The sequence below is a fragment of the Pogona vitticeps genome, chromosome 4 (genome assembly GCF_051106095.1).
Source record: "Pogona vitticeps strain Pit_001003342236 chromosome 4, PviZW2.1, whole genome shotgun sequence".
NCBI lineage: Eukaryota > Metazoa > Chordata > Lepidosauria > Squamata > Agamidae > Pogona > Pogona vitticeps.
The window spans coordinates 38,985,424-39,009,946 of NC_135786.1; the positions used below are offsets into that span (position 1 = coordinate 38,985,424).

Sequence of the window (24,523 nt, forward strand, 5' to 3'; positions counted from 1 at the left end):
CAGATTGCCAAAAGCATGTTATTAGAATTAAGAATTCTTTATATACCAAAAAGACATCTGTTGTCCTGGTGCAAACTTGTTCACTTCTCTGCTTTGCAAATCAGTCTGCTTTATTTTGTGATCGGTCATCAGAAGGCAATAGACGTTACGTTTATGAGTCTGACTGCTTTGCAAAATTGCTACTAGCTTCTAATGATGTCCTATAGTCACAAGCTGTGACTATATTGACAAATTATCAATATAGTCTGCAATTATCAGGGGTGAATTTGAACCATTCTCCTATGATCACAAATGAAATGGCCAATGCAAATCAGCACAACTCTTTTTGCCTTCTGATTCAGAGGTTCCCTCCCACCCCTGGCTCCTAGAGGCTTCTACTTTTTAAAAGTTGGAATGATTTAAACAGTGTTTTCCTTATGTGACCGTTTGATTCATTTCAGGAAAGGAAGGGACTTATGGCTCAGGGTAGTAATGTGGTGACATATTAAGCTGGGGTGTGGTGTTCTGGGACAGCAGGAACACCCACCTCATAGATTTTTCTCATTACTCAACCAAAGCATTTGTTTGTTTTAAAAAAATTAAACCAAGTTTAGCACTAGATCATCTTATCACTGCATTGATATATTAGTTTAGTGAGACATCACCTCTGCATACACATACACACACAAAGATAAGAAAGGAGAGTCAGGGATTGCCAGGTGGGCAATATCAAAGGAAGGAGGGCTGTTGATGTGTATCAAATCACACTGGATTGAGAGCCAGTGTAGACGCTGGCCCCAAAACAATCCGGGATGTTCATGTGATCACCTCAACCAAATGCAACCACAAAAGAAGCTGCTCAAACTGTCTTGTCCATGTAGTTGTACCTGACACGATGCTGGCCACCACAGAGGGGATCCACTGACCTCTTAGCTACAATAGCCTTCCTTCTCCTGGTGTGGGTACTTGCCAGGAGAGTCCAGTCTGCTAGTGACTGGGAAAAGCTTCCTGTGAAACTTCTCTCCCAACACCCTTGAACCTACTTGCTCCTTTGGTGCTCCAGAGAGGTACAAAAACTTCCAGGTTGTTTCTTGTGACAGCAAGGGTAGGAATGGCAAAACCCCATAAAGTACTCCAAACAGCCCAGAGCAGGGCACTTTCCTTAGTACCACCAACTCTTTGATTTCTCTGAGTGATTATGCTGCTTTAAAATTTTATTATTTTATTTTATAAAATATTAAATTTTATATATTTTATTATTATTGAAAGTACTGTTTTCCAATAAAACATACATGTCCAGAAGTAAGGTTGCAGCTTCTAATTAAAAATAATAATAAATAAAAATGATGAAAACTCATTCAGAGACATAGGCAGTTGAGACTTAGAGCCACAAATCATAATAAACCTAGCTACTTAGATTTTATACTTTCAAAGATGTAGCATGGTTCTAGTACATATGCAGATTTCTGCAGAGTGGCAGCCATAGATTATGTTCTCTTCAAAGAGGCCTATGCTTGAGTGATCCATTCTTCTGCTTCCCCTTATATTCCATCATCCCCTCTCTGGATGGTTCAACCCTTTGTACCAATCTGATTGTGTTCTTTCTGAAACCTTCTAAATGGCAACTTCTATAAGAGAAACTAATTGGATAGGCCAGGTGGCGCTAACTTCTGTAACAAGAGACACTAAGAAGGAATGGTTCTTATAACATTCTTTTGATCTTCAAGATGGTAGATAAGACTTTTCACAGCTACAACCAATTCCTCTAATTGGGAAATGCTCCCTCTCCTCCTATTCAGTCAATTTCAGTTACCAAACACACCATAAGGGGTATGAAACACCTTGAGAACATTGACCATAGCCACTGACAAATAAAACAAGTGAGGAAGTCCAGCATCTGTCTTTCACTCTGTATCACCAGATGTAATCATTCTGATGAACAGAATGAGTTTATTTTAGCAGATTTCTTAAAATGCCTTTTCACTCAAATCTGAGTCTTCCAGAATTTCAACAATCACACAATACTTGGAGATTGTCATTATGCAAGGAATGACTTGGACACTTTTATTGCTTTATTGTTTTGCTTTCCTGGTGCTCTAGGGGCATTCCAGTTCCAGTTATCTATCATGAAGGGAAAGCAAAAGTGTTGTAGATCATAAGGTGTTTACTATATCACAAACCAGATCAAAAATGCTCCCCTCCATCAGATTAGTGGGAGATTGGAATAACTTTAGATTGGGAAATACTGGGTGCTGCTTGCTTCTTGGAAGAAGAAAAAGGAAAAACATCGGTCTTTCAAGTCTCACCTGGTTGGTGTGATAATAGGAGTATATTGTCTCTGTGAAATAAGTACGTAGCCACCAGAACTTTATGGTTTAGTTGGGAAGGAAGCAGGACAACTATGCATTACAGAAAACCTATCAGTAAAAGAAAGACATTAAAAGTAAAAGTAAAATTTTCACACCTCCTACCATCAGAATGATTTGTTTTATGACTGGTCTTCGGCACGTAGACATGAGCTTTGCTTGCAAATACAATTGTTCAGTCATAAATGTCTGGCTTGATCACATGTTTGAAACAATGATGGATTTTGGCCTCTAATGATGGTCTGTTTGTAATGTATAGTTTGGCCCTTTGACATCACTGTACAACATGGGGGCGGGGCACAACATAGGCCATCTACTCAGCAATTTGTATTGGATTGGACACAGATTAATTCAAATTAAAACCTGGTGTATGCAACATAAAGTTCAATGCGGGGAAGCCTATTGTGAAACTGCATCTTTTGAATGGAGGATTGTCTGTTCAGCTGGAAGGAAGGCTGCATTTTTTAAAACTGGGCTGACATTGCTTTTATTTATTTATTTATTTATTTATTGGACTTATATACCGCCCCATAGCGCTACAAGCTTTTGTCCACTTTCTGCTCAGTGTAATCTCCTGATCCGATGCAAGGAGGCACTTGTGGAGGGCCTTTCTTTATTTGTATCAGAGTGTTGCACAGATCAGCAATGCTCTGGAAGTGAAGGATTGGCCATCTTCATGCCATTGCTGATGGGACACCAGAGTGTGCTCACAATGCTTTTCCATGCTTCAAGGGGGGGATTCTTTCTATATCTTTCATTCATGGGGTTGTCAGTTCCTCTCAACCAAGTACCCATTGTTTCCAAACTGTTTCTCAACAACAAAACAAAACAAAACACAAAAACAAAACAAAACGACGACGACGACGACGACGACGACGACGACGACGACGACGACGACGACGACGACGACGACGACGACGACGACGACGATGATAATAATAATAATAATAATAATAATAATAATAATAATAATAATAATAATAATAATAATAATAATAATAATAATAATAATAATAATAATAATAATAATAATAATAATAATTTAAAAAAGCAGTCTCAAAAAAGTGTTTCAATTCAATTCTGGGAATATGCTACTGCTAGAGAATTTACAACAACTGTGAAAGAGAGAGATAGAAACAGCTAATTAACATTTTGTTACCACTTTAAGGAAACTTCTGCTATTGGAGCTCAATGGAAACTGTCTTTCCCCTGCTCACTCCTGCAAATTGTCACCTGGTCAACTACAGTGATTTCACAAAGGGAAACCCAATTTGATAAACTGCAAATTACAGAGGATCAAACTGTATTTCTTCTTGCTGTGTGGTCACACCCACATCTTACTGGGTTAATACGAAGGATGAACTGGGGAAGATGAGAGCCCTATATACGCATACATGAAAAGAAGTCAGTTATAAAAATAACAAATAAAAAATATAAACAGCTGATTTTATCAATGGTATTGCAAATAACACTTGGATATGCTACTTTTTGGATTTCCACCATCCCTGGCAGTTGTTATTCTCTTCCCTCAGCAGTCACAGTCCAGGAAAATAATGTTTACAAGCTTTAATTGCTTTTAACCTGGCCCCCAGCTGAACACTATTTGAGTGCTGCCAGTGCAGTTGCTTCAGAGTTTTATAATCCAAATTTGGAGGAAGCAGATGTAGATAATGAAGACAATACCAATTTATAGACACTACTTTAAAGTGTTCTAGTCACATTGTCTTCAAGAGCTTATATTCAGTCTCTTATATTGAAGAAAGTCTTTATCATCAGGTATGTGTAAATCTGTGTATTTTTGCAACTTTAAGGTCCCTGGAACTTCTGTTAAAATATATATTTTAAATATATCTTGTATATATCTTTGTATTTGTACCTTTTCATTTCTATTCCTTCACATCTCACTCTCACCTTAAGCATCTCTATGAATATCTGTCCATTCAGGTAATACTCTGTGCATCTGAAGAACTGGCTATGAAGGCTTATGCCAAATAAAACATGTTAGTCTTGGAGGTACTACAAGAATCTTTGTTGTTTAAGATGCTCTGAATAAACATTGATCAACAATGCACCCTGAGTCAAAGCAAAGCTCTCTGCTGTTTGACATGACTTTTCTTATTTATTTGTTTAAATTCTGAACTACTGTTGTTACAGTTGATCCCTGAAGCATGAAGTTTTCAATGCTTTACAAATACCTCTGCTAACTCTAGGCGTTCCTGTTGTCCATTTAGATGCCTTATCCTTTTGAAATCTAAGCCCTTAGCCTCAGCAATGTCCTATGGCAATGACTTCTCAAGCTTAGTTCTTCATTGACTGTTTAACGCAGAGGTCTGTTGCTCCCAATGGAGAAATAGCAGGGTTATGACCAGGTTTGTAAGTAACGTGGTGACAGTGTAGAAGGGTTTCTTACAACAACCTGAATTTCCATGTACCTGAAAAACTGCTTCAGCAGATCAGAATGCAGAGAAAAAGTTTATTTAAAGTGGAAGAGAAGGACGCCTGACAGATTTATCAGTTCAAAAGATAATTGCAGTCAGGAACCTTTCATTAAAATAATGCTATGTTAACAGTCTGCATTCAAGTGTCAAAAAATAAGAAAATCTCTCCACCCGCACTCCCTCTTTTGCCTGCGGGATGAGAGATTGCTTGCAAACCAACCAGTCACTCAGGTTTATTGGATAAGAAAATTAAGCACAGGGAATAAAAATAAGGGAGTTCACAGCAACAAAAGGTATTGTGAAAGGGAAATCTCCATGGTTCACAGGAGCACCTGAAGCAGACTCCATCAGCTGCTGCGCCTTTGTTAAGTAAGCATTTTGTGGATAGCTACAGTCAGGGATGGGGACTCAAGGCACGGGACTCAACATCAAGTCAGAATTAACTGGCACAAATGACTCAACTCATCGTCCGCACCCCCCTGTTGATTCAGACTCAACTAGTGATTTAGAATCCATCTACCCCTCCTTTTTTTCTGGGGGGGGGAGAAAAGCAGTAGGGATTTGGACTTGGGGCTTGGGACTCAGGACTTGGTACCAATGACTCAGATTTGGGACTTGTCAACATCCCTGCCTACAGTATCTAAGAGAACAGAAGTGGGAATGCCATATATGCCAGAGACCAAAGGGTCCAAGTGGAAAAGGAGAGAGGTGTGTGGCTGCCTCCTCACACCCCCAAAAGAGGATGAAGAATCTGGTTCTGAATAAAAATAGGAAGCCTTTAGTGACAGCAAGAAAATTGAAGACATATGGAGCTTTGTTTTCTTTCCTTTTGAGACACATTTCTGCTCCCAAAGAAGGCATGGTCAACTTCAAAGGCACTTGCAAACAATCATTAAGAGTTTCAGATTCTTGTATCAGATTTTTCATCTTCTTCCAGTTTTTAAGGACCAGGTGTCACTTCACCCCCTTGCTGCTCCTTCCAGTTTTAGCCAAACCATGCTCCTCCAAGTAGTCTTCTACAAACAGTAAGCTGAGGGTGTGAGTACAAAAGTCTGGGCCTCTTCTAGCCTTTCCTCCCATATAATCTGAGCACCCAACTGGATATTTCTCCCCAAACACTGTTTTGAATGAGACCAATAGGCCTAGTGTCAACTGTCCAACAAGTATGACTAGGCAATGAAGTTCTAGGATTATCATCACCATCATCATTGTCATCATCATTTTAACCCAGCTTTACAGCCAGAAAATGTTCCCCAAGCAGCATATGAAAATCAACAGTAAGGTGGTCCCAGTGTTCAGGTATGCAGTCCGAATGCCAGTGTTGCTGCTCTTTTGCTCCCGACTTGGCCATTGTCATATAAAGAGTTTTACCTCCTCGCCTATCATATTTCCTAAGAATTGCTGGAACTTCAGTGGCGATGGAAATGTTGGCAAGGATCTGGCAAGAGGCACAGAGATGGCCCAGCGGGGAGCATATCATATCAGCCATGCCTTCTCCACCCTATCTTAAAGCAAGCATAGACACTTGTGGCTCTTCATCTTTTCAAATGTATGTCCATACCTTTCCATTCACCGATAAGAAAGATGTGGAAACTGCTCTTTTAAAAAGAAAAATAAATATTTTAGTTGAAATACTATAACGGTATTTAGTTGACTATGCAGATATATGGAATACCTACAACCTTATATTTTCCAAAAATCATCTGCACGTAGAACTGGTCATCTTGAGAGATTAGGAGGTATGTTTTCTTTAATTTAGCAATATTTTATTTTGTGTAGTTAAAAAGAATTAACTTGTACTACAAATGAAGAGCTAACACCCCAACAAAAGCCTACAGAAATGTAAAGGAAACATTGTAGTGACATCAGCTTTATAACATGATATCATTTCAGGTGTGTGCTGACTGTATCACAGATCATTAACATGTTTAAAGAACAATACGTACTGATTATCAATTCATAGTATTAACTATTTTAAACCAGTAAATCAATAAACAAGGAAGGCAAATTAATGTGATGAATTTACTCAAGAAGTAGAAGCAGGTTTTCCCCCTGTTGCTGCACCTACTAGTCTATACCAAAATATTTTATGTTTCAGGAAAATGCCTCAGAATCAAACAGTGCCATAAATCATTGTGCATGTGCTCGGAAGTGTGTCAAACTCATTGCAGCCTTTTGAGTAATAGAAACTGGCTGTACCTCTGGATCTAGTGCGTTACCCAATATCATATTATTGCATTTCTGTATATTCTAAATGTCACATAAGATGGTTGTTGTTGCTGTTGGATGTCTCTGGTAAATGTATATCATAAGCATATAATCCTTAAACATATAATAGGAAAAACAGAATGTCAGCAACAATTGAAGCCTTGGCCAGAGATCTTTTGCAATGACTACAGTAGACATCGGTGGTGGCTAGTGTTCATTATGGCCGGTGTGGCAAAAAGCAAAACACAGGTTGTCATAGCCAGGGGCGACAGGCACAGCCAGTGGCAAAGGTGGAAAGCAAGCAACACACCCAGACAGGCAAGCATGTTTCCACACATACAGACGTTGGGGGGAAGGGATAACACAAGTGGGACTTGCCTCTGGTAATAAAGCAGGTGAGAATGGGTTGGCTGGGGATAACATGAGCCTGACTGGGCATCTCCTACTTGCCTTCATAGGCAACCCTCCATTGTTAAGGATGCTACTAATTTTAATCTGCATTAAGATGAGAAAATGTTGCAGGGAGTGCAGAGGTAGCTGGTGTCCACTGTGGTTGGCAGGGGTGGAAAACACAGCAGGCAAAGGTGGGTAGACCTGGAGGACAAGTGCATATGCATTCACACTAATTCAGATACAGTGAGACACATTCTCTTATTTTCCCTTTCTCACTCACTCATACACACACATACACATATGCATAGAGCAGATAGACAAGGATACATTTACATACAAGCTACAGAAATGGAGGTAGGCCATAAAAGGGTTGGTAGGGGGAGTGTACCTTGAACTTGTGTTGGAAAGTGCCTCTTGCTTGAACTACAAACCACACATGACATATTCTGGATTCTTTCAGTACTAACAAACAGACCAACAAACCAGACCTCTTCCCTGTTAATAGCCACTCAACAGTGGCAACTAGGAACAGCTTACAAGACTGAAAAAGTGGCTCCTTTAGGAATAGGGGTGTGTGTGGTGTGTGTGTGTCTGAAATACTGCTACATTGCCATCAGGCCTCTTGTGATCAACTTCCTTGTGATGAGGCCAAAAGGACCCATGGAAGGTGGCCCATGTATTGTACTTTGGGTAGAGGAGCAAAAGCCTAAATCCAAGTAGAAAAGTAGGATTCATGTTTTAAAATCTATCAACTATCTATCAGCCAGAGGGAACTAATCTGTGTAAGTAAAATTTGAAATGCTTGCAGGATTCTGAAGTCTTATTCCAATGTTTTTGAACTTATTCAGATCACTGGGAGGAAACTGTTTTTATCAGTTCGTGGTGAGCACCACCATACTATTCCACTGATAGTTCAACAAATAAAAGGACTAGATGAAAAACTAATAATGGACCAATCACCTGCAACATCCTCATGTCTTTTCCTCCTTGCACCACCGAATTTGTCCCCCTAATTTCCACTTACATCAGTGCTTTATGTCTCTGCCTGCAAAGCCAGAAGTTGGGACTCTGATTCACCACTATGCTTCTTGAGTGTAGAGCTAGCTTGTGTGGCCATGGGCAAGCTGCACAGTCCCAGGATGCCTCTAGAAGAAGGGAATGGTAAACCACTTGCAAGTATAGTATTCTCTACCTGGAAAACCCTGAAAAGGGTCCCTGTAAATCAGAAATTGTAAATCAGATCATGGCCACTGGTCCCATCACCTCCTGGGAAATTGAAGGGGAAGATATGGAGGCAGTGACAGATTTTACTTTCTTGGGCTCGATGATCACTGCAGATGGAGACAGCAGCCACGAAATTAAAAGACGCCTGCTTTTTAGGAGGAAAGCGATGACAAACCTTGACAGCATCTTAAAGAGCAGAGACATCACCTTGCCTACAAAAGTCCGAATAGTCAAAGCTATGGTTTTTCCTGTCGTGACGTATGGAAGTGAGAGCTGGACCATAAAGAAAGCAGACTGCTGAAGAATTGATGCTTTTGAATTGTGGTGCTGGAGGAGGCTCTTGAGAGTCCCCTGGACTGCAAGGAGAACTGCTCTGGTTCATGGGGTCACGAAGAGTCGGACATGACTAAACGACTAAACGAACGAACGAAATCAGAAATTATTTGACAGCACATGATAAGCAGCAACAGCTCCCCTCAGCAGAGTGGCATTCTTAATGATGGAATATGCAGTTAAATTATACATGTTTACTATATTTATAACTATGATGATGATGATGATGATGATGATGATGATGATGATGATGATGATGATGATGATGATGATGGAATGCAACTCTCCAAATCACCCTTCCAAAGCACAGGTTTTACTCCAAAATAACTTCACTTCTTTTCAGATGTGCACCTTACATTTCTGTCTTATAGTAGCAACTGATATTGCTAAGATCAAGACCTCTAACCCAGTAGAATAAAATCTATGGTGCTAAAAATATACTTTCTAAAACAATGCAGTGCTTTAGAGAAAACAACAAAGAAAAAACACAAAAGCTCAGATAATGATAAAAACTATAATGCAATTCCTGGAGGGAACAAAACCAAACACAAATCAAATAGAAGGCATAGGAAAACCTCCCCTGAGAATGAAGAAGGTGGCAGAAAAATAACAAAGAAAGCACAAGTTAGATCTGTCAAGCCAGGTGGGTGCATTACCCAGTGAATTCAGTTGGACTTTGTGGCCTTAATGGCCAGATGGGTGGAATTAACCACCACCACCATCTAATTTTTTTTTGTTTGTTTATTGGCTGACCAGGTGGGGAAGATGCCTGAATCATCCTTCCTACTCCATCTGTGGACACAGCGCTGATAACATGATGGGACAAAAAGAGATAGTGACTGTGTTTTTTATTGGTCTGGGAAAAAGTGATGTGGAGATATTTTAAAGAAAGTGCCTGCATAGGTCTTGGCAGGTAAGCTCCATGCCTGATCTGGGCCAGGGTAGGGAAAGATTTTTGCTCAATTCCCTGCCACAGCTTCCTACACTGGCAAACCAGACCTGGTTACCATGACCCAGCTTCCCTACCTTTAAATAGTCATGTATGTCTCCTCTCCAATTCCTGATAGGCGGTGAGAGCAAAAGAAGCTAGCATGCAGATGGGGAACTCTGCCAAGGTGTCCTTTCCCTAAGCTGGGATAAATGCCTTACACATAAAGCCATCATCTGATATTGCAGCAAAGAGTATAAACGCATGAAGAGAATTTGGTACTTTTAAAGAAAATCCTAAACCAGACTCTTCCAATCTGGTGCCTTCCGATGTATTTTACTGTATCTTCCACCACCCTAGGCCTCTTGACAGGCCTGAATGATGACTCGGGAACTGTATAGAGGCTCTGTGACTGAAAGGATGCTGATATTTGACTTCATCATCTCATGGACCATGGAGTCCAGCCCCACTCAAGAAGACACAGGAGGGAATCAAAATCCCAACTTCTAGCTTCTCAGCCAGATACCCAAACCACTGAACTGTCCAGTGGTCACTTATAGGGGTCCCATAAGCAGCTTCAGATCCGAGCACCTTTCTGTGCCAGGCTATTTTGCCTGCGATAAGGCTTGGTCTTTAGGTAGTTGATGGGTGTTGTGTAAGGTTCCTGCCTCGTTCCAGCCTGGCCAGTACAAAGGACTAGCCCAGCACATCCTGTAACCTCCCGTGGGAATCGGTCATTCCCCTAAATCACGGTTGCTAAATGCAGACGGTACTACTCAAGGCAAAACGAACAATCGCCCAGCAGTTCCCACGGCAGGCCTTAGCGCAAGGGGTTCAGCGCAGAATCCAAAACAGCCCTCCCCCCTTCCAATAGGTCGCAGTTTTTTTAATTGACCTGAAATTGACCAGCACATGCAAGCGGGTGTCTCTGTTGAAATGGGACACGGATGACTTGATGGAGTGATTTCTCTCCTCCTCCCTCTCCGGCTCTCGCCCGCCTTCCACTATCTCTCCGCTGCCTACACAGTCGCGGAGGAACCGGTGGCAGAGACGGCGAGGCAGGAAAAACTGGTTTTCTGAGCAGGGAGTGGCCCCCCGAAAATCCAGGGCGCCTTGGCCCGAACGCGGAGCTGAATTCAAACCCATCCCCAGCCCGCCCGCCCGGGCAACTGAAGAATGGCTGCTTTTGTGCGCAGGCTGGGTCACGTCCCACCCTCGGCGGGTGCCTTTTGCAAGGTGCTGCTCAGAGACAAATTACAGCTCCCCGCCTGTCAAGGTAGATAGGAGACCATGTGATGCAGCGCGCAGGCAGCCCGGCAGTAGACGGGGTGGCACCGCAGGGGTAAAGGTGCGCAGCCCGGCGCAGCGCAAGCCAGCGAGCGAGGCAGGCAGGCAGGAAGGGCGGAAGGAAAGAAAGAAAGAAAGGACGGAGGACTGGGTGGGTGGGAAAGAGGAGCGTAGCACCCGCTCCCTTGCGGAGGGACCTTGACGTTTCTGGAGGTGGGCGAGCCTTCTTCGCTGGGGACCTCACTTCTGCCTTGATGCCCTGGGAAGTTTTCCCAGCGCCTTGAAGAGGAAGGAGCATTAAGCGCCAAGGTCTGCCACTGTCCTAGCCCGGGAGGAGCGATCAGCATGTCCTTTAGCAGAAAGAACTGGTCCGCGCTTTCCAGGTGGGTCCTGCTTTCCTGCCTCCTCTCGCCCCTGACTGGCCGCCAACCCCCCCCCAGGTCTTGGGGTCTTTTCCAACTTGGTGCCCTCCAGATTTTCTTTTTTTTGGGGGGGGGGTTTACAACATCCCCAATCATCGCTGGCCATTGAGCCACCCTGCTTGATGATGATGGGAGTTGTAGTCTGGTAGATCTGAAGGAGAGTAGAGAAGAGGTTGCGAGACTCAGCAGCCTCCCCTCTCGCACCCTGTGGCGATCGTCGGGTGGAGGAGGATGTTGCCTTTGCTCCCTAAGGAAGGCAAGACCTATGGCTCTCCAAAGAGGATAGCTTTTGGGCTCTTGGTATGAATTCTCTTTCAGGGAGCTCTTCTGAGGCAGAAAAGGGCTTCGGTCTGATCTTCAGGTGGGCCCGGGAGGTAGAGAGCGCGCACTTCGCTTGACAGCCTGGTTTAGAGCTTACTCCACGTGCAGCGCGCTTGTTGTTCAATTTTCTTCCCTGGATCAATGTTTAGCCCGCTGGTTGTAGGAAGGGGCTCCATCAAAAAGCCTCAGATTGTTTAGAATAATTTTAATTAGTTTTCAATAATATAACAACAAATAAACAAAACATAACCAACATGTCCACCTACAAACAATAGTAAAGTAAAAAAAGAGAAAAAACCCCACAATTGTAACATATTTATAACATTGTGCTTCCCTCCTCCCTCAGAACTATTCACCTTATTTACTTATTTGTGTATATTATCATTTATTTATTTATTTATTTTACATATTGTATCACCCCAAAAGCCTCAGATTTGAAGGAAGGCTGCAATGTGGTCTCCATGAATAGATTCGGTTGGCTGGTTAAGTTACTTTTGTGAACCACAACTCTCAGGATAGCTATTTAATCAGATGACGATGATGTTTAAGGAAAACACTGCGTGTTGTTTAAGGAAAACCACCAGATAGTGTAGCTGTTTTGTTTTTTTAATGAGTCCTTTCCTCTTGCGTTGTGAGGGTTAGATTATGGAAATGAGTTTTCTAGCATGATATATGTGGAGAAAGCCTGCCTCCCTGTTTAGAAATATTTTATTCCACACATGAATGCAGGTTTCAATGGCTGACCGATTAATTGATTAATAATGCAGTTCTGTGCTTGTCTATTTGGAAATAAATTGCATTGGCTTCAGTGGGTTTTCTTCCCTTGTGTGTATAGGGTTGCGGGTGAAAATTCATACAGTGGGTGGACTAAGATTCCTTTATCCCGGGAACTGCTCATGTTCAAAATGATGTGCGTGAGAGATATGAGACCAATGGAGTTATACTTCTATCATGGCTCTTTAGCCTATGCAAAATCCTTAGTGGTTCATACTGCGGTTCTTGCAGAGTTTGGGAAAGTTACTTTTGGACTGCAGCTTTCCCTGCCACAATGGCTGGGGAGTTCTGGGAGACGTCATCCAACAAACATAACTTTCCAGAGGTACTGTGTGATAAACAATCAGTGATGATCACACATATATGTTTACCAGCCCATAATGGTTGACCAAATATGTAGACTGAAATACATCGTGTCCTGAACGGAGATGAAGTTCTGCTGCAGTAGCTCCTTCACACACTTAATCCATCTCTTGATCCCCAAGTCAAAGATGATAACTGCATTTGTATTAACATGTTCTTAATGCTCTACAAGCATTCTAACTGACCCCACACTTTCAGTAGTTCAGCTTTCTTCACAGAGCAGCCAAAGAATGTAGCATAGAGCCAGAGATGTGATTCTAAAAACGCTTTTAGCGAAGCTGAGATTCCTCCTAGGGCACTCCTCTTAGATTCCTTGTAGCAGCTGTTTGTGGTGACATATTAACATGAGCTTGCTTTGCTCTTATTCCCATTCTGCAGCTGGAGAACTGAGGCAGAGAAATAACTTGCACTCAGGGCCCAAACACTCTCTCAGCTCTACAGTATTTTAGGACAAAGCTGGAAGTTTGGGAGAACACCCAACCTTAAGAAAATTGAAAGTGGCAAAACGGGACAGCCTTTGCCAGCACCATGCTTTGGACTGTGCAGGAAGCAGAGGTGGGGCTGTCTCTGCTTTCACTCCCCCCCCCTTGCTGGCTTGCTCTGATACACTGATGGGGGCAGGTCTGATTCCCAAGCAAAGCACCTTGCAGACACACCCCTAGTGAGCTCAAAGTTCCATTGGATTCTAGACCTTCTTGGTCTCAGTCCAACAACTGGATTAATTTGTGAGCAAGGGTGACTCCCAGGAAGTACCTTGCAAGAAATCAACAATTCCAGAAATAGCCCTGTGTCTCTACTGATTGTTGTTTTTAAAGTCAGTAAGATTGCTTTTAAGTAATGAACACATCATATGGAATATGGCAGTGCCTCAGTGCTAGTGGCATTTTGAGATTATTTGAGGAAGAGTAATTATTTCTTTTGATTAAATACTACAAGTTTGTTTACTTCATTTCTAGGCCACCTTTGTCCACATGAAAGGACTTAAGATGACTCACAATGACTACAAGAAGTTAGGCTAAAAACACAACAAATTACGAAGTAAAAAAACAAATATATAATAATTAAAAAGAGTATCTATACATTTAAAAAGTTTAAAAACACACTAAAAATAATATATGTCAGTGTCCAGGAAGGATGGAATCTTACGGCTTGATCAGATGGGCATTTGTCTTACTATGTGCTGCAGGGGCAGGTTGATTTGCTCTGTTTTCTGGTCATCACATGACATAATTGTTAGAGCAGACCAGTTTGCACCCAGAACACCACAACCCACACCTTTCTGAGGCCTTGTCAGGGTTTCTACCTTTTTGGTGCAGGTTGGTGTGCTCTAGTTTGGTCTGTCCTCAACATGTGAGATTGTTCAGAATGGACTAAGTCAAACTTTGTGGCTGCCAGTACTGGCTGTGAGGAGTTTCTCAATCAGCACTATACACAAAGCAAAAAACAACAACAACAAAAAAAAGATCTAAATGATTCAGTGCACCAGCAATGGTATAGCAGAGGAATTCTTTTTTTAAAAAATAAAAAATAAAAATTTCACTTCCTCTGCCTCTCCACAGTTTAATTTGCTGATATTCTGACGTGGCTCAGTTAGCCACTTCGCGATACCAAAAACAGGGTTGCTTGAGGTTGGTATGCCATTTGCATGCACAGATCTGACCAAATGGCATATCGCTCTTCCCCTATAACCTCAAACCAACCCTATTTGGATCTCACCAGCCTGCACCAAAAAAGACCCAGTGCAGTTGCACCCTTAGTTATTAAAAGCCTGCCTGAAGAGGTAGGTTTTGACTGTCACTAAAAGGGTATAAAGGAAGGGGACAATCTGCCATTCCACAACCCAGAAACAGTCACAGAGAAGGCCTTCTCTTGTGTTCACATCAAGCGCACCTGTGATGGCACTGAGGCAAATGTCTCCTGTGAAGATTTTGGGGTCCAGAAAGGCTCATATGGGGATATAGTCCTTTAGCTAGCCTAGACCCAAACCATATAGGGCTTTTCAGGTTATAACCAGCACTTTGAATTGGGCCCAGAAATGGACTGGTAGCCAGTGCAGCCGTTGTAGTAGGGGAGATATGTACTCCCTGTAACTGCCCCCAGTCATCAATTTAGCTGTTGCAATTGGAACCAGTTGATGTTTCCAAACTGTCCTCAAAGGCACAGAGCATATTGCAGTGGGATGTAACTAAGGCAAGTGCCACGGCAGCCAAATCAGATCTCTGGAAGAACAGGCACATCTGGCACACCAGTTTTAACTGTACAAATGCATTCCTACCCATGACAGAACCTGCGTATCCAGGATCAGCAATGAATGCAACTTATCAGCATGTACTCTTTGGGAAACAGTTTTGTCATCTGAAACAAGGCATACCTTCAGCTTCATAATTCTGATTTTTAAACAGTTTTCATAACCACATTTATTCTGGCAGCTTTTGGCTGAGTTCTAATTGTTTACATTACTGAGAATCCTATTGATTATTTACACTGGCATATGCACAATGATATAAATTGCCACTCGCTAACAAGACTTTGCACTTGATGTGAAATACAAGCAATAACTTATTAACTAGCAGCAAATCCATTACACTTATGCCAATTCAAATAGCCAATAGGATTCTGGATGTTGGTGCTGATTTTAATCCCCCCTTCTTAGTTGCCCATACTAATTTTATATGTGTGGAGTGCATATAAAACAGGACAAAGATCCATCCATCATGCCAGTCAAACCTTCAGCTCTAGTACAGTATCTCACACATCAGAAGACATTCAGGCAGTTTGTGGACTAAGTGGTGGGGCGCCTTGTGGCTAGAATTTCAGACGGGGCCTACCCTGTTCATGAGCCAACTAAGAGAAGGCAATACATTTTCAGACCCCTCTACCAGTTTCATTATAAGATTTCGAACCTTAAGGTAATACAGTTTGCTCTTCCAAGATATATGCTGTTCACAACAATGTTAGCACCATTGAACACCCTGTCAAATGGATTACCTATGTTTAAAATCTAATTAAAAATCCATGTTTTAAATCTAGTTGTTAAGGAAGTCATTTTATTATCCTAAAAAAATCACAGTGACTAATGCTTTAATTTCTGCAGTATTCATTGATGTGTCATGCAAATGGATGACACTGTCAAAGACATGTGGACCATAGATCTCTTCCCTCCTGTTTGCCTGGTGTATTTACCTCTCTCCCTGACTACACTCCTGAAAACAGAAATGCTGTACAGGTGTAACTTAGGGCAGGATGTGACTTGAATCATGTGATATAATTGGTACGGAATCCCAGGTGTGATACCAAATTACAAGGACAGTAAAACCTGTTTTTGTTCCAATGTCATAGGGAATATGAAATTTGCACACCACTAGAGGCGTGTCTTCCACAGTAATGGAGAAAAAGCCAATACCTATGGAGTGGTGGAGGCCCTAAGCTTCTGGGAGCCCTACCAGCTCTCTGCTTCGAGGGGAGCATCCCTCTTCCATGCTGTGATCCATAAAAGTTCAACAAGCTGCCTGCCTGCCCGCCTTTCTCTCTCTCTCTCTCTCTCTCTCTCTCTCTCTCTCTCTCTTTCAGCACCCATCTGGCCAAAGACCACTTGGGGAGGTTTACAACATGTATAACCATTTGGCTTAAAATACAATTTAACAAAAGAAGAAATAGAAATACAGGAATTACATACAAATAAACAATACAATCAAAATATAAAAATACATTTACATAAAACATTCATAACATTTAACATTTAAAATGGATCAAGTTGACTAACTCAGCTCAGCCAAGTCTGCAGGTATAACATGCTGGAATGCCTGCTAGGTTTTTAGTGATTTTTTTAAAAAAAATTGCCGGCAAAGAGGCCAAATGAATTGCGGGGGGGGGGGGTTCATTCCACAACCAAGGAGCAACCACCGAGAAGGCCTGGTTTCTCATTTTCCCTCTCACCGGGATCTCTCAGAGTTTGCATTCTCAGCTGTCTTGTGAAGCTGGCACAGAAATGTATAAGTTACCAGTGTAAAGTGGTCAGAATTGGGGTGATGTGATGACATCAGAACCCGAAGTCCCTTGCCCCCAATGGCACGTAGAGTGCCTTCAGGCCAGGATTCGCCAGGGTAGAGAGCTTGATGGCCTCTATGGTAAACAATGGCTAGTTCTCCCACACCTTCTCTCTAGTCTCCCCTGATATTGGATGGAGTAGCCAGGTGGACACATTAAGGACAAAGCCACACACCCCTCAGCACTCACACAGGTTTTGGTGATGCAAGCCAGATCTGCCCCTTCATCCAGAATTTGAACAAGCTGGGCTTTATTCTTGACAGATCTGGTGTTTAGCAACATCAGAAAGAGAAAGTTGTTCCAACTCAACTGGGTTTAGTATAACTTGGAAGTGGGAAGGATTCAAAAAGGGTGCAACTACTATAAATCCACAGTCCTGGCCCTAGTTCGAGTTGCTGGTGCATGGGCAAAGGCACTCAGTCTCTCTCTCCCTGGTTCATCTCCCTGGACTCCACAACAAGAAAGTCGGTGAGGCCCCCTGCCCAGTGCTCTCTCGTCTCCAGACCAGTCCTAGCAATAAGGGCTAGTATGTTTGCAGTATGAGCATGTGTGGGGATAAACTTCCTTATGGGGATCTATGCTTGTTTCAGTTCCCTGAGTTCTTCTCCCTAATTTCTCTTGGTGCTGGCACTCTCACTGCCTCTTCCTGTGCCAGTGTCAATTTTTCATTGGAATGGGATCTCCTGTCTTAAGTGCTACCTTTGTCTTGTGTTATCCCCAGTACAATGGGCAGTACGGAAGCTTGGGGTGTTCATGCTTTCCCCCTTGCGCATCCTCAGCTGTACCAGAAATGCTCTCCAGAGGTTGGTTGGTTGGCTAGTTATTTATTTATTTATTTATTTATTTATTTATTTATTTATTTATTTATTTATTTGATAATGTAGTTCCACTTGCCTGGGGGTTCTGGGTCTTAGTCTGGAGATGAGACTCCTCGGCCCAGTGTGTCCTGGAACAGGATTCCTCGGCATCTCCCCAGGCACCTTTCTCCTGAGATATCCCTTGCTTTTTCTCCCTTGCTTTGTCTCTTCCTAGGAACACCACCAGGGACTCCTCCTCCTTAGTGGGCTCCATTCCCTTCTCAAGGTCCATCTGAACACCCTGCCTCTTGAAAGTCTCTTTGGGTCTCCCTCTCCCTGGTGGAAGGGCAGCCTTTACATCTACCATGCACCAGGGGTAGTGTAACTTCCTCCTCTCTCTCTCTCTCTCAGTGCCAAGAGAACCTCTGTTTTGTCCCCACTGTTGTGGGAGAGACAGATGGCTGCATTTCTTTCTTCACTTTCCCATGTGGGAGACCCTAGTGGCGGCTGAAGAGGAGACTGGATGAGTGTGTGGGCCCCAGGACAGAGCATGATGGCTTACCAACCAGGGCATTAATGGGTCTGTCCTCATCACAGCTTCAATTTGCTATTGAAGTAATATCATCTTGGAGTAACAATTAGCTCAACATTAATAATCATTTGCAACTGGCAGATATCCAAGGGCTGATAAAGTGGTTTACGCCAGCTCACTGCATGAAATCTGGAGTGCTGAATGGGTCAAAATGAGGAAGAATTGTCAGCATTTAGCAATAGCTGAATTACAGTAGTGGTGCCTCGACTTACGAACGTCCCTACTTATGACCATTTCAAGTTACAGCCAGATATGGCCTCAAAATCTTGCTTTTACTTGTGACCGGAGCTTCGAGTTACAAACAGAAAAAGGCAGGGAAAAAAGGTGGGAAATTCAAATTGCTAACTGTAGGTGGTGAAGAGGCTGCTTCTTTTTAGCTCTTTCACCCCAGCAGTTAGAGAGTGTGCGATTGGAGGAGGCTGCCTGGTAAAGTAAGATGCTGTTTTCTGCTTTTAAAAAACTGTTCTGGGTGTTTTTGCAGTGTGCTTTTGGGCTGGGCGATTATGTTTCTGTGCTGTGATGGGTCTTGGGGGTTTTGTTTGTTGGTGCTTTGCTTTTTCCCCATTTCCCATCTGTCTTGCATGCTTTGCTTGCTTTTTGCATTGCTCTTTCCCCATTTCCGATCTGTCTTGCATGCTTTGCTTGCTTTTTGCATTGCTCTTTCCCCATTTCTGATCTGTCTTGCATGCTTCGCTTGCTTTTTGCATTGCTTTTTCCCCATTTCCGATCTGTCTTGCATGCTTCGCTTGCTTTTTGCATTGCTTTTTTCCCCATTTCTGATTTTTCTTGCATGCTCCGCTTGCTTTTCTCCCCCCCCCCTTCGGCCGGAAGGGATTAATCGCATTTCCGAAGGTCTTGCCATGATTTTTTGGTGATTTTTTTCTTTGGCCAGAACGGATTCATTGCATTTCAATGCTTCGACTTATGACCATTTCGACTTACGCCCATCTTCTGGAACGGATTAAGTTCATAAATCGAGGCACCATTTTATTGTTTAGTTCATGGAATAGGTGAGAGAGTGAGTGATGATCACAGGTAATGGCCGATTACCTGTGATTATCACAATCCCACCAGAGATAAAGAATAATAACCAGTCATTTCTCAGCAGTCACATGAGACAGGTTAAAGTTAGATTACAATCTGCTGATGCCCTTAAGAGAGAACATGTGATATTAGGACATGCATGTAATTTGTGAACAGGAAGTTTCATCTGATTGTGATTTTTTTCCCTGCATCTGTTTTTGAGCATCAACAAACATGCTTACATCTTTGAAAGAGTGAGATAAGAGTATTGGAAGTATTTTTCCCCTTCTAAACTCCTATTCACTTGAAATATTGGTTTCACAGGAGTTAGCAGGCTACCCTCAGAGACACAGAATTTGTATATTAAATTCCATAGTGGCATTGTGTCTGTATACACTAAAATAATAAATAAATTTAGGATGGGGGATATAACCCTCTTGCCTCCCACATAGACATACATCAATGTACCTCAGCATGACAGATGAGAAAGTGAGTTGGAGGACAGTGTAATTCTGATTTGGCCTTTGGGCTAGTCTGTAAGAAATGGGAATGTTTATCTTTTTAAAATGATTCCTGTAGCAGCAATGACTAAGCTGAGGCTATTGTAAATCTGATGTGCTATGAGAACATAAGGCTTACTAGAAAGGACAATAAAACTAGTTAGGAAAAACTGAAGACAGTAGGGATAGAGGAAATTCTGGCATGAGATGGATAGACTCAATAAAGGAAGCCACAGCCTATTTTGCAAGACCTGAGCAGGGCAGTTTATGATTGGATCTTTTGGAGGTCACAATGAAGGAACTCCATGGCACATAAATAGATACTCTATTACATCTCTGTTTTATGCCATGTGATTCATATCAGGGCTCAGGACTGATGTGACAATTAAGCTTGTTATCTGCTCATCTGTTCAATTCCAGAATATCAGCTTCCCTTGAATTCCACACCTTTTTGTTTCTTGTTGTTGCCAGTGTGATGGAACATAAAACCCTGTGAAATTTCAGCTAGGAGATAACCTAGTAGACCACTAGGATGTTACTCATGCTGAAATTACAGGCGTTATATGATCTGCATATAGGGTAGAACAATAGATGTGTGGGATGAATTAGAATCCCAGATAAAGTGACATCATGGAGTGATGTTGGCATAGAAATTGGCTTTCCTAGTTCTGTTGTGCAATATATTCAAGGTTTATTTGTTATTTCTACTTGATTTTTTTTCTTCTTCTTGTTTTGTATTTCGTATTAAACAAAGGGGTCACAGAGCTGAGGTAGAAGAGGAACACCTTATAAAGAAAAATGGACTTGTTCAGGAGGAGGATGTAGGTACAGAAGGTGATCAGGGCAGCTAGGCATCTGTCCAATGTATGAAGCCAGGTGACTAGACAGGGCTTGGGAAGCTTACTTTTTGAACTACATCTCCCAGAATTCCACAGCCTGTATGCTCTCCTAAAAAGCTGTGCGTAGTGAGATTTCTTGAGCAACCACAGAGAATCCCAAGTAACTTACCCAATTATAAATCTCAGGATTCTGGAGGATGGAGCCATCGCTCCATATGATGTTAAAAATCAAAGAATCATAGAAAAGTGAAGTTGGAAGGCCATCAAGTCCAACCCCCTGCTTAGCGCAGGAATACAATCAAAGCATATCTGCCAGGTGATTATCCAAGTTTTTCTTGAACACCTCCAGTGTTGGAGCACTCACCAACTGCTGAGGTAACTGGTTCCACTGTGGGACTGCTCTAACAGTTAGGAAGTTTTCCCTGATATTAAACCGAAATTTGGCTTCTTTTAACTTGAGCTCATTGTTGCGTGTCCTGCACTCTGGAATGATTGAGAACAGATCTTGCCCCTCCTCTGTATGAGAGTCTTTCAAATATTTGAAAAGTACTATCATATCGCCTCTCAGTCTTCTTTTCTCAAGGCTAAACATGCCCAATTCTTTCAGCCTTTCCTCATAACGCTTGGTTTCCAGTCTCCCAATCATCTTTGTCGCCCTCCTCTGGACTTGTTCCAATATGTTAGTATCCTTCTTGAAATGTGGTGTCCAGAACTTGACACAATACTGAAGGTGAGACCTGACCAGTGCTGAATAGAAGGGGACTAGCACCTCACGGGATTTGGAAGCTATACTTCTATTAATGCAGCCAAAAATAGCATTTGCCTTTTTTGTAGCCACATCACACTTTTGGCTGATATTTAGCTTTTGATTTACAACAATTCCAAGATCCTTCTCGCTCGTAGTTTTGCTGAGTTATCTTGTAACTGTGCAATTGGTTTCTTTTTCCGAGGTGCAGTACTTTGCACTTATCCCTGTTGAATTTCATTCTGTTGTTTTTGGCCCAGTGCTCCATCCTATCAAGAACATTGTGAATTTTGTTTCTGTCTTCCAGGATATTGGCTATTCCACCCTATTTTGTGTCATCTGCAAATCCTTCAAGCATTCCCTGCACTCCCTCATCCAAGTCATTAATAAAAATATTGAAGAGCACTGGACCCAGGACTGAGCCATGGGATATCCCACTTGTTACCTCCTCCCAGTTAGAGGACCCATTAATCATCACCCTCTGCCTACAGTTCTGTAGCCAATTGTGTATCTACCTGACACTTGATCACAATACATGAAGGTCTGGAGTGAAGGAGCCCCAGATTGTACTTGAATCAGATCTCCCGTATAGCAAACATCTCACTTCCCTGAACAAAATAGTTCTGTGATGAAGCCACAAGGGGGAAAACCCCTCCAGACTACATATAAAGTAAAAGATGAAGGGCACCTCCCTTAGTATGCGAGGAGACAATTCCATCTCAGTTTCCTTCCTTTTCCATTTGTGCTAAAGGAAAGGAAGAGCTGTGTATTGTCTGTTTTCAAAACAGGAAGCAGGGGAGATATTTTGGAAGACTAAGTCCTGCTCTTGGCGTTGTTAGCATGTGCCTGATTTCCTGATGCATCTTGTTTTCTTGTGGAACCTTGTTTTGACAACAGATTACAAAGGCATTTTCAACAGGATGGCCGTTCTTTACAGCTTCCATTCTTGCTAACTCATTTTGATTGTTCAAATTAAAACTGTCTGGGTTTCCTGTCCACCCAGTTCCCACCCAGTCATCAGACTGATGACCTTTGCATTTACTTAATGAGTACAACTCTGCAATAGAGATAGGGGTGCTGGAGCTCTCAAAGCAGGGCAAAATTGCCCCCTCACTGTCCCAAGAAAGGCACAAGAGGACTTGTAAAACAAAATTTTCCCAGAAAATAAAAAAAGGGGGGGGAATGTGAGGATGGCAGCAGTCCCTAGGGTCTGGAAAAGTATAAGAAATGCCCCAAGGGGGATATGTTGCTGAACTCTGTGATACATGTATAAGCTGTGTATCTGCAGCCCGGAACCCACATTTTTACAGGGTTCTGACTTAGCGGAGATGTTATTTATGCCTTGCATATTGGCTTTATTTAGATGTTGGCAGAAACATCCATCACATTCAACAGTGGTTGGTGAGAGTATGTGTGTCGGGAACTGCCGACTACTGTGATATACATAGGGCCACAAGAGCAGTTACAGCATCTATTTAGAACATTTTAGACTGATTTGTATAATATAATACACCGAGCATTACCTTAAAACTGAAATTATTGCTTCTTGTCCATGGTCTTGTCAATCTTCATGTCTTCATGGCATCTCTTTCCCAGAATGACAAACTGGAAATATAAAGTGAGAACTGCTTGTTTGCCTGTGGCCACTAGCAAGAGTCCATGTCATAACTGATCTTTGATCTTTGGACCACACAGAATTATGTTCGTTATGTAACTGTTTGCTTCTCATACTCTGGATCCTTAATGTATTTTAATTTAAAAATTTGCCTAGGCAACATGGATGGCTAGAAATTCCCATGCTTCTATTCCTCTCTGTTGCAAACATGGAACATTTGTCTATGGGCTGCACCTAGTACTATGCTCCCCTAATGCTTGAGGTGGGAAGCAAAGATCAGCTGCAGATGCAGTGGTCAGTCATGGCTGCCTCACTCTGAGGGAGTTGGCAGGTGAGGTAGACAGCAGTGATGCCTGCATCCTTCCCCCAACCACTCCTGAAAAAGGGAATGCTTTAGTGATTTGTCATGGTGCCCATGGCCAGTTTGCCCCTTGTTCCTGACAAAGCAAAAAAACACCCAGCCTATCTGTCTGCAAAAGGAAAGTTGCAGATGTGGCAGCCATTGTGCCTGGACTGTGCAAGTGTAACTGAACAAACCAGGGAGGAGGAGGAGGAGGACACATACAAACACACAGACAGACGGACGGACAGACAGGCGGACGGACGGACAGACGGACGGACGGACGGACGGACGGACGGACGGACGGACAGACAGACAGACAGACAGACAGATGGACGGAGGGAGGGAGGGAGGGAGGGAGGGAGATCCCAGGAGGGAAATACAGCAAAGCTACACGCAGCAGTTCCAGCATCATTGATGACCACCTCTACAGAGCACTCATGGCAAAGTGAGTGGGGAGTGACATACAGTAACTGACAGGGTCATGGAAGCTAAATGGCAGGGCTCATCCTGGAATTGTGATCTTTTTGTGATCCATTGATCTCCCCCAAAGGGGGGGGGAGGGAGAACCAAAGGAACAATCCAATGGAATGTAACCTGAATAAACCCCTTTGAAGGAAAATATTGTTAACAGATTGTGACCTGAATCTGAGAAGACCAGCAACTGCCATGTCCGCTCGGTGCAGCTTTGAGGTTATGTTGCAGAGATGGGCAATGTCTGTTGTCAAGCTGTTTTGCAATAACTAAAACAATTAACAAGGATTTCCTAATCGGTGGGTAGTTGAGTAAATGGAAAAAAATAGTAAAATCTGTTGGATGATTTCTTCTCTCTTGCTTATTATTCTGATATTTTATAAAGGAGACTTTAATGTTCAACTTTCCACATATCCTTTTCAACTTATTTTCTTTATGAAAGAACATTTTTTCTAGTTTTTTAATTCTTACAGATAAGCTTAAAAACCCAGAGTAGGAGAGACTACTGTATGGAG

General features: G+C 42.4%; 1 protein-coding gene across 1 annotated transcript in view; it reads left to right on the forward strand.

The window, feature by feature from the left end:
* The first annotated feature begins 11,356 nt into the window (after nucleotides 1-11,356).
* The window catches only part of LAD1 (ladinin 1), a 34,890-nt gene continuing 21,723 nt past the window's right edge, over nucleotides 11,357-24,523 (forward strand). The window contains exon 1 of the mRNA XM_020782577.3: nucleotides 11,357-11,539. Within this exon, the coding sequence (XP_020638236.3) occupies nucleotides 11,502-11,539 (38 nt within the window). The 5' untranslated portion in view covers nucleotides 11,357-11,501. The remainder of the gene's footprint in view (nucleotides 11,540-24,523) is intronic.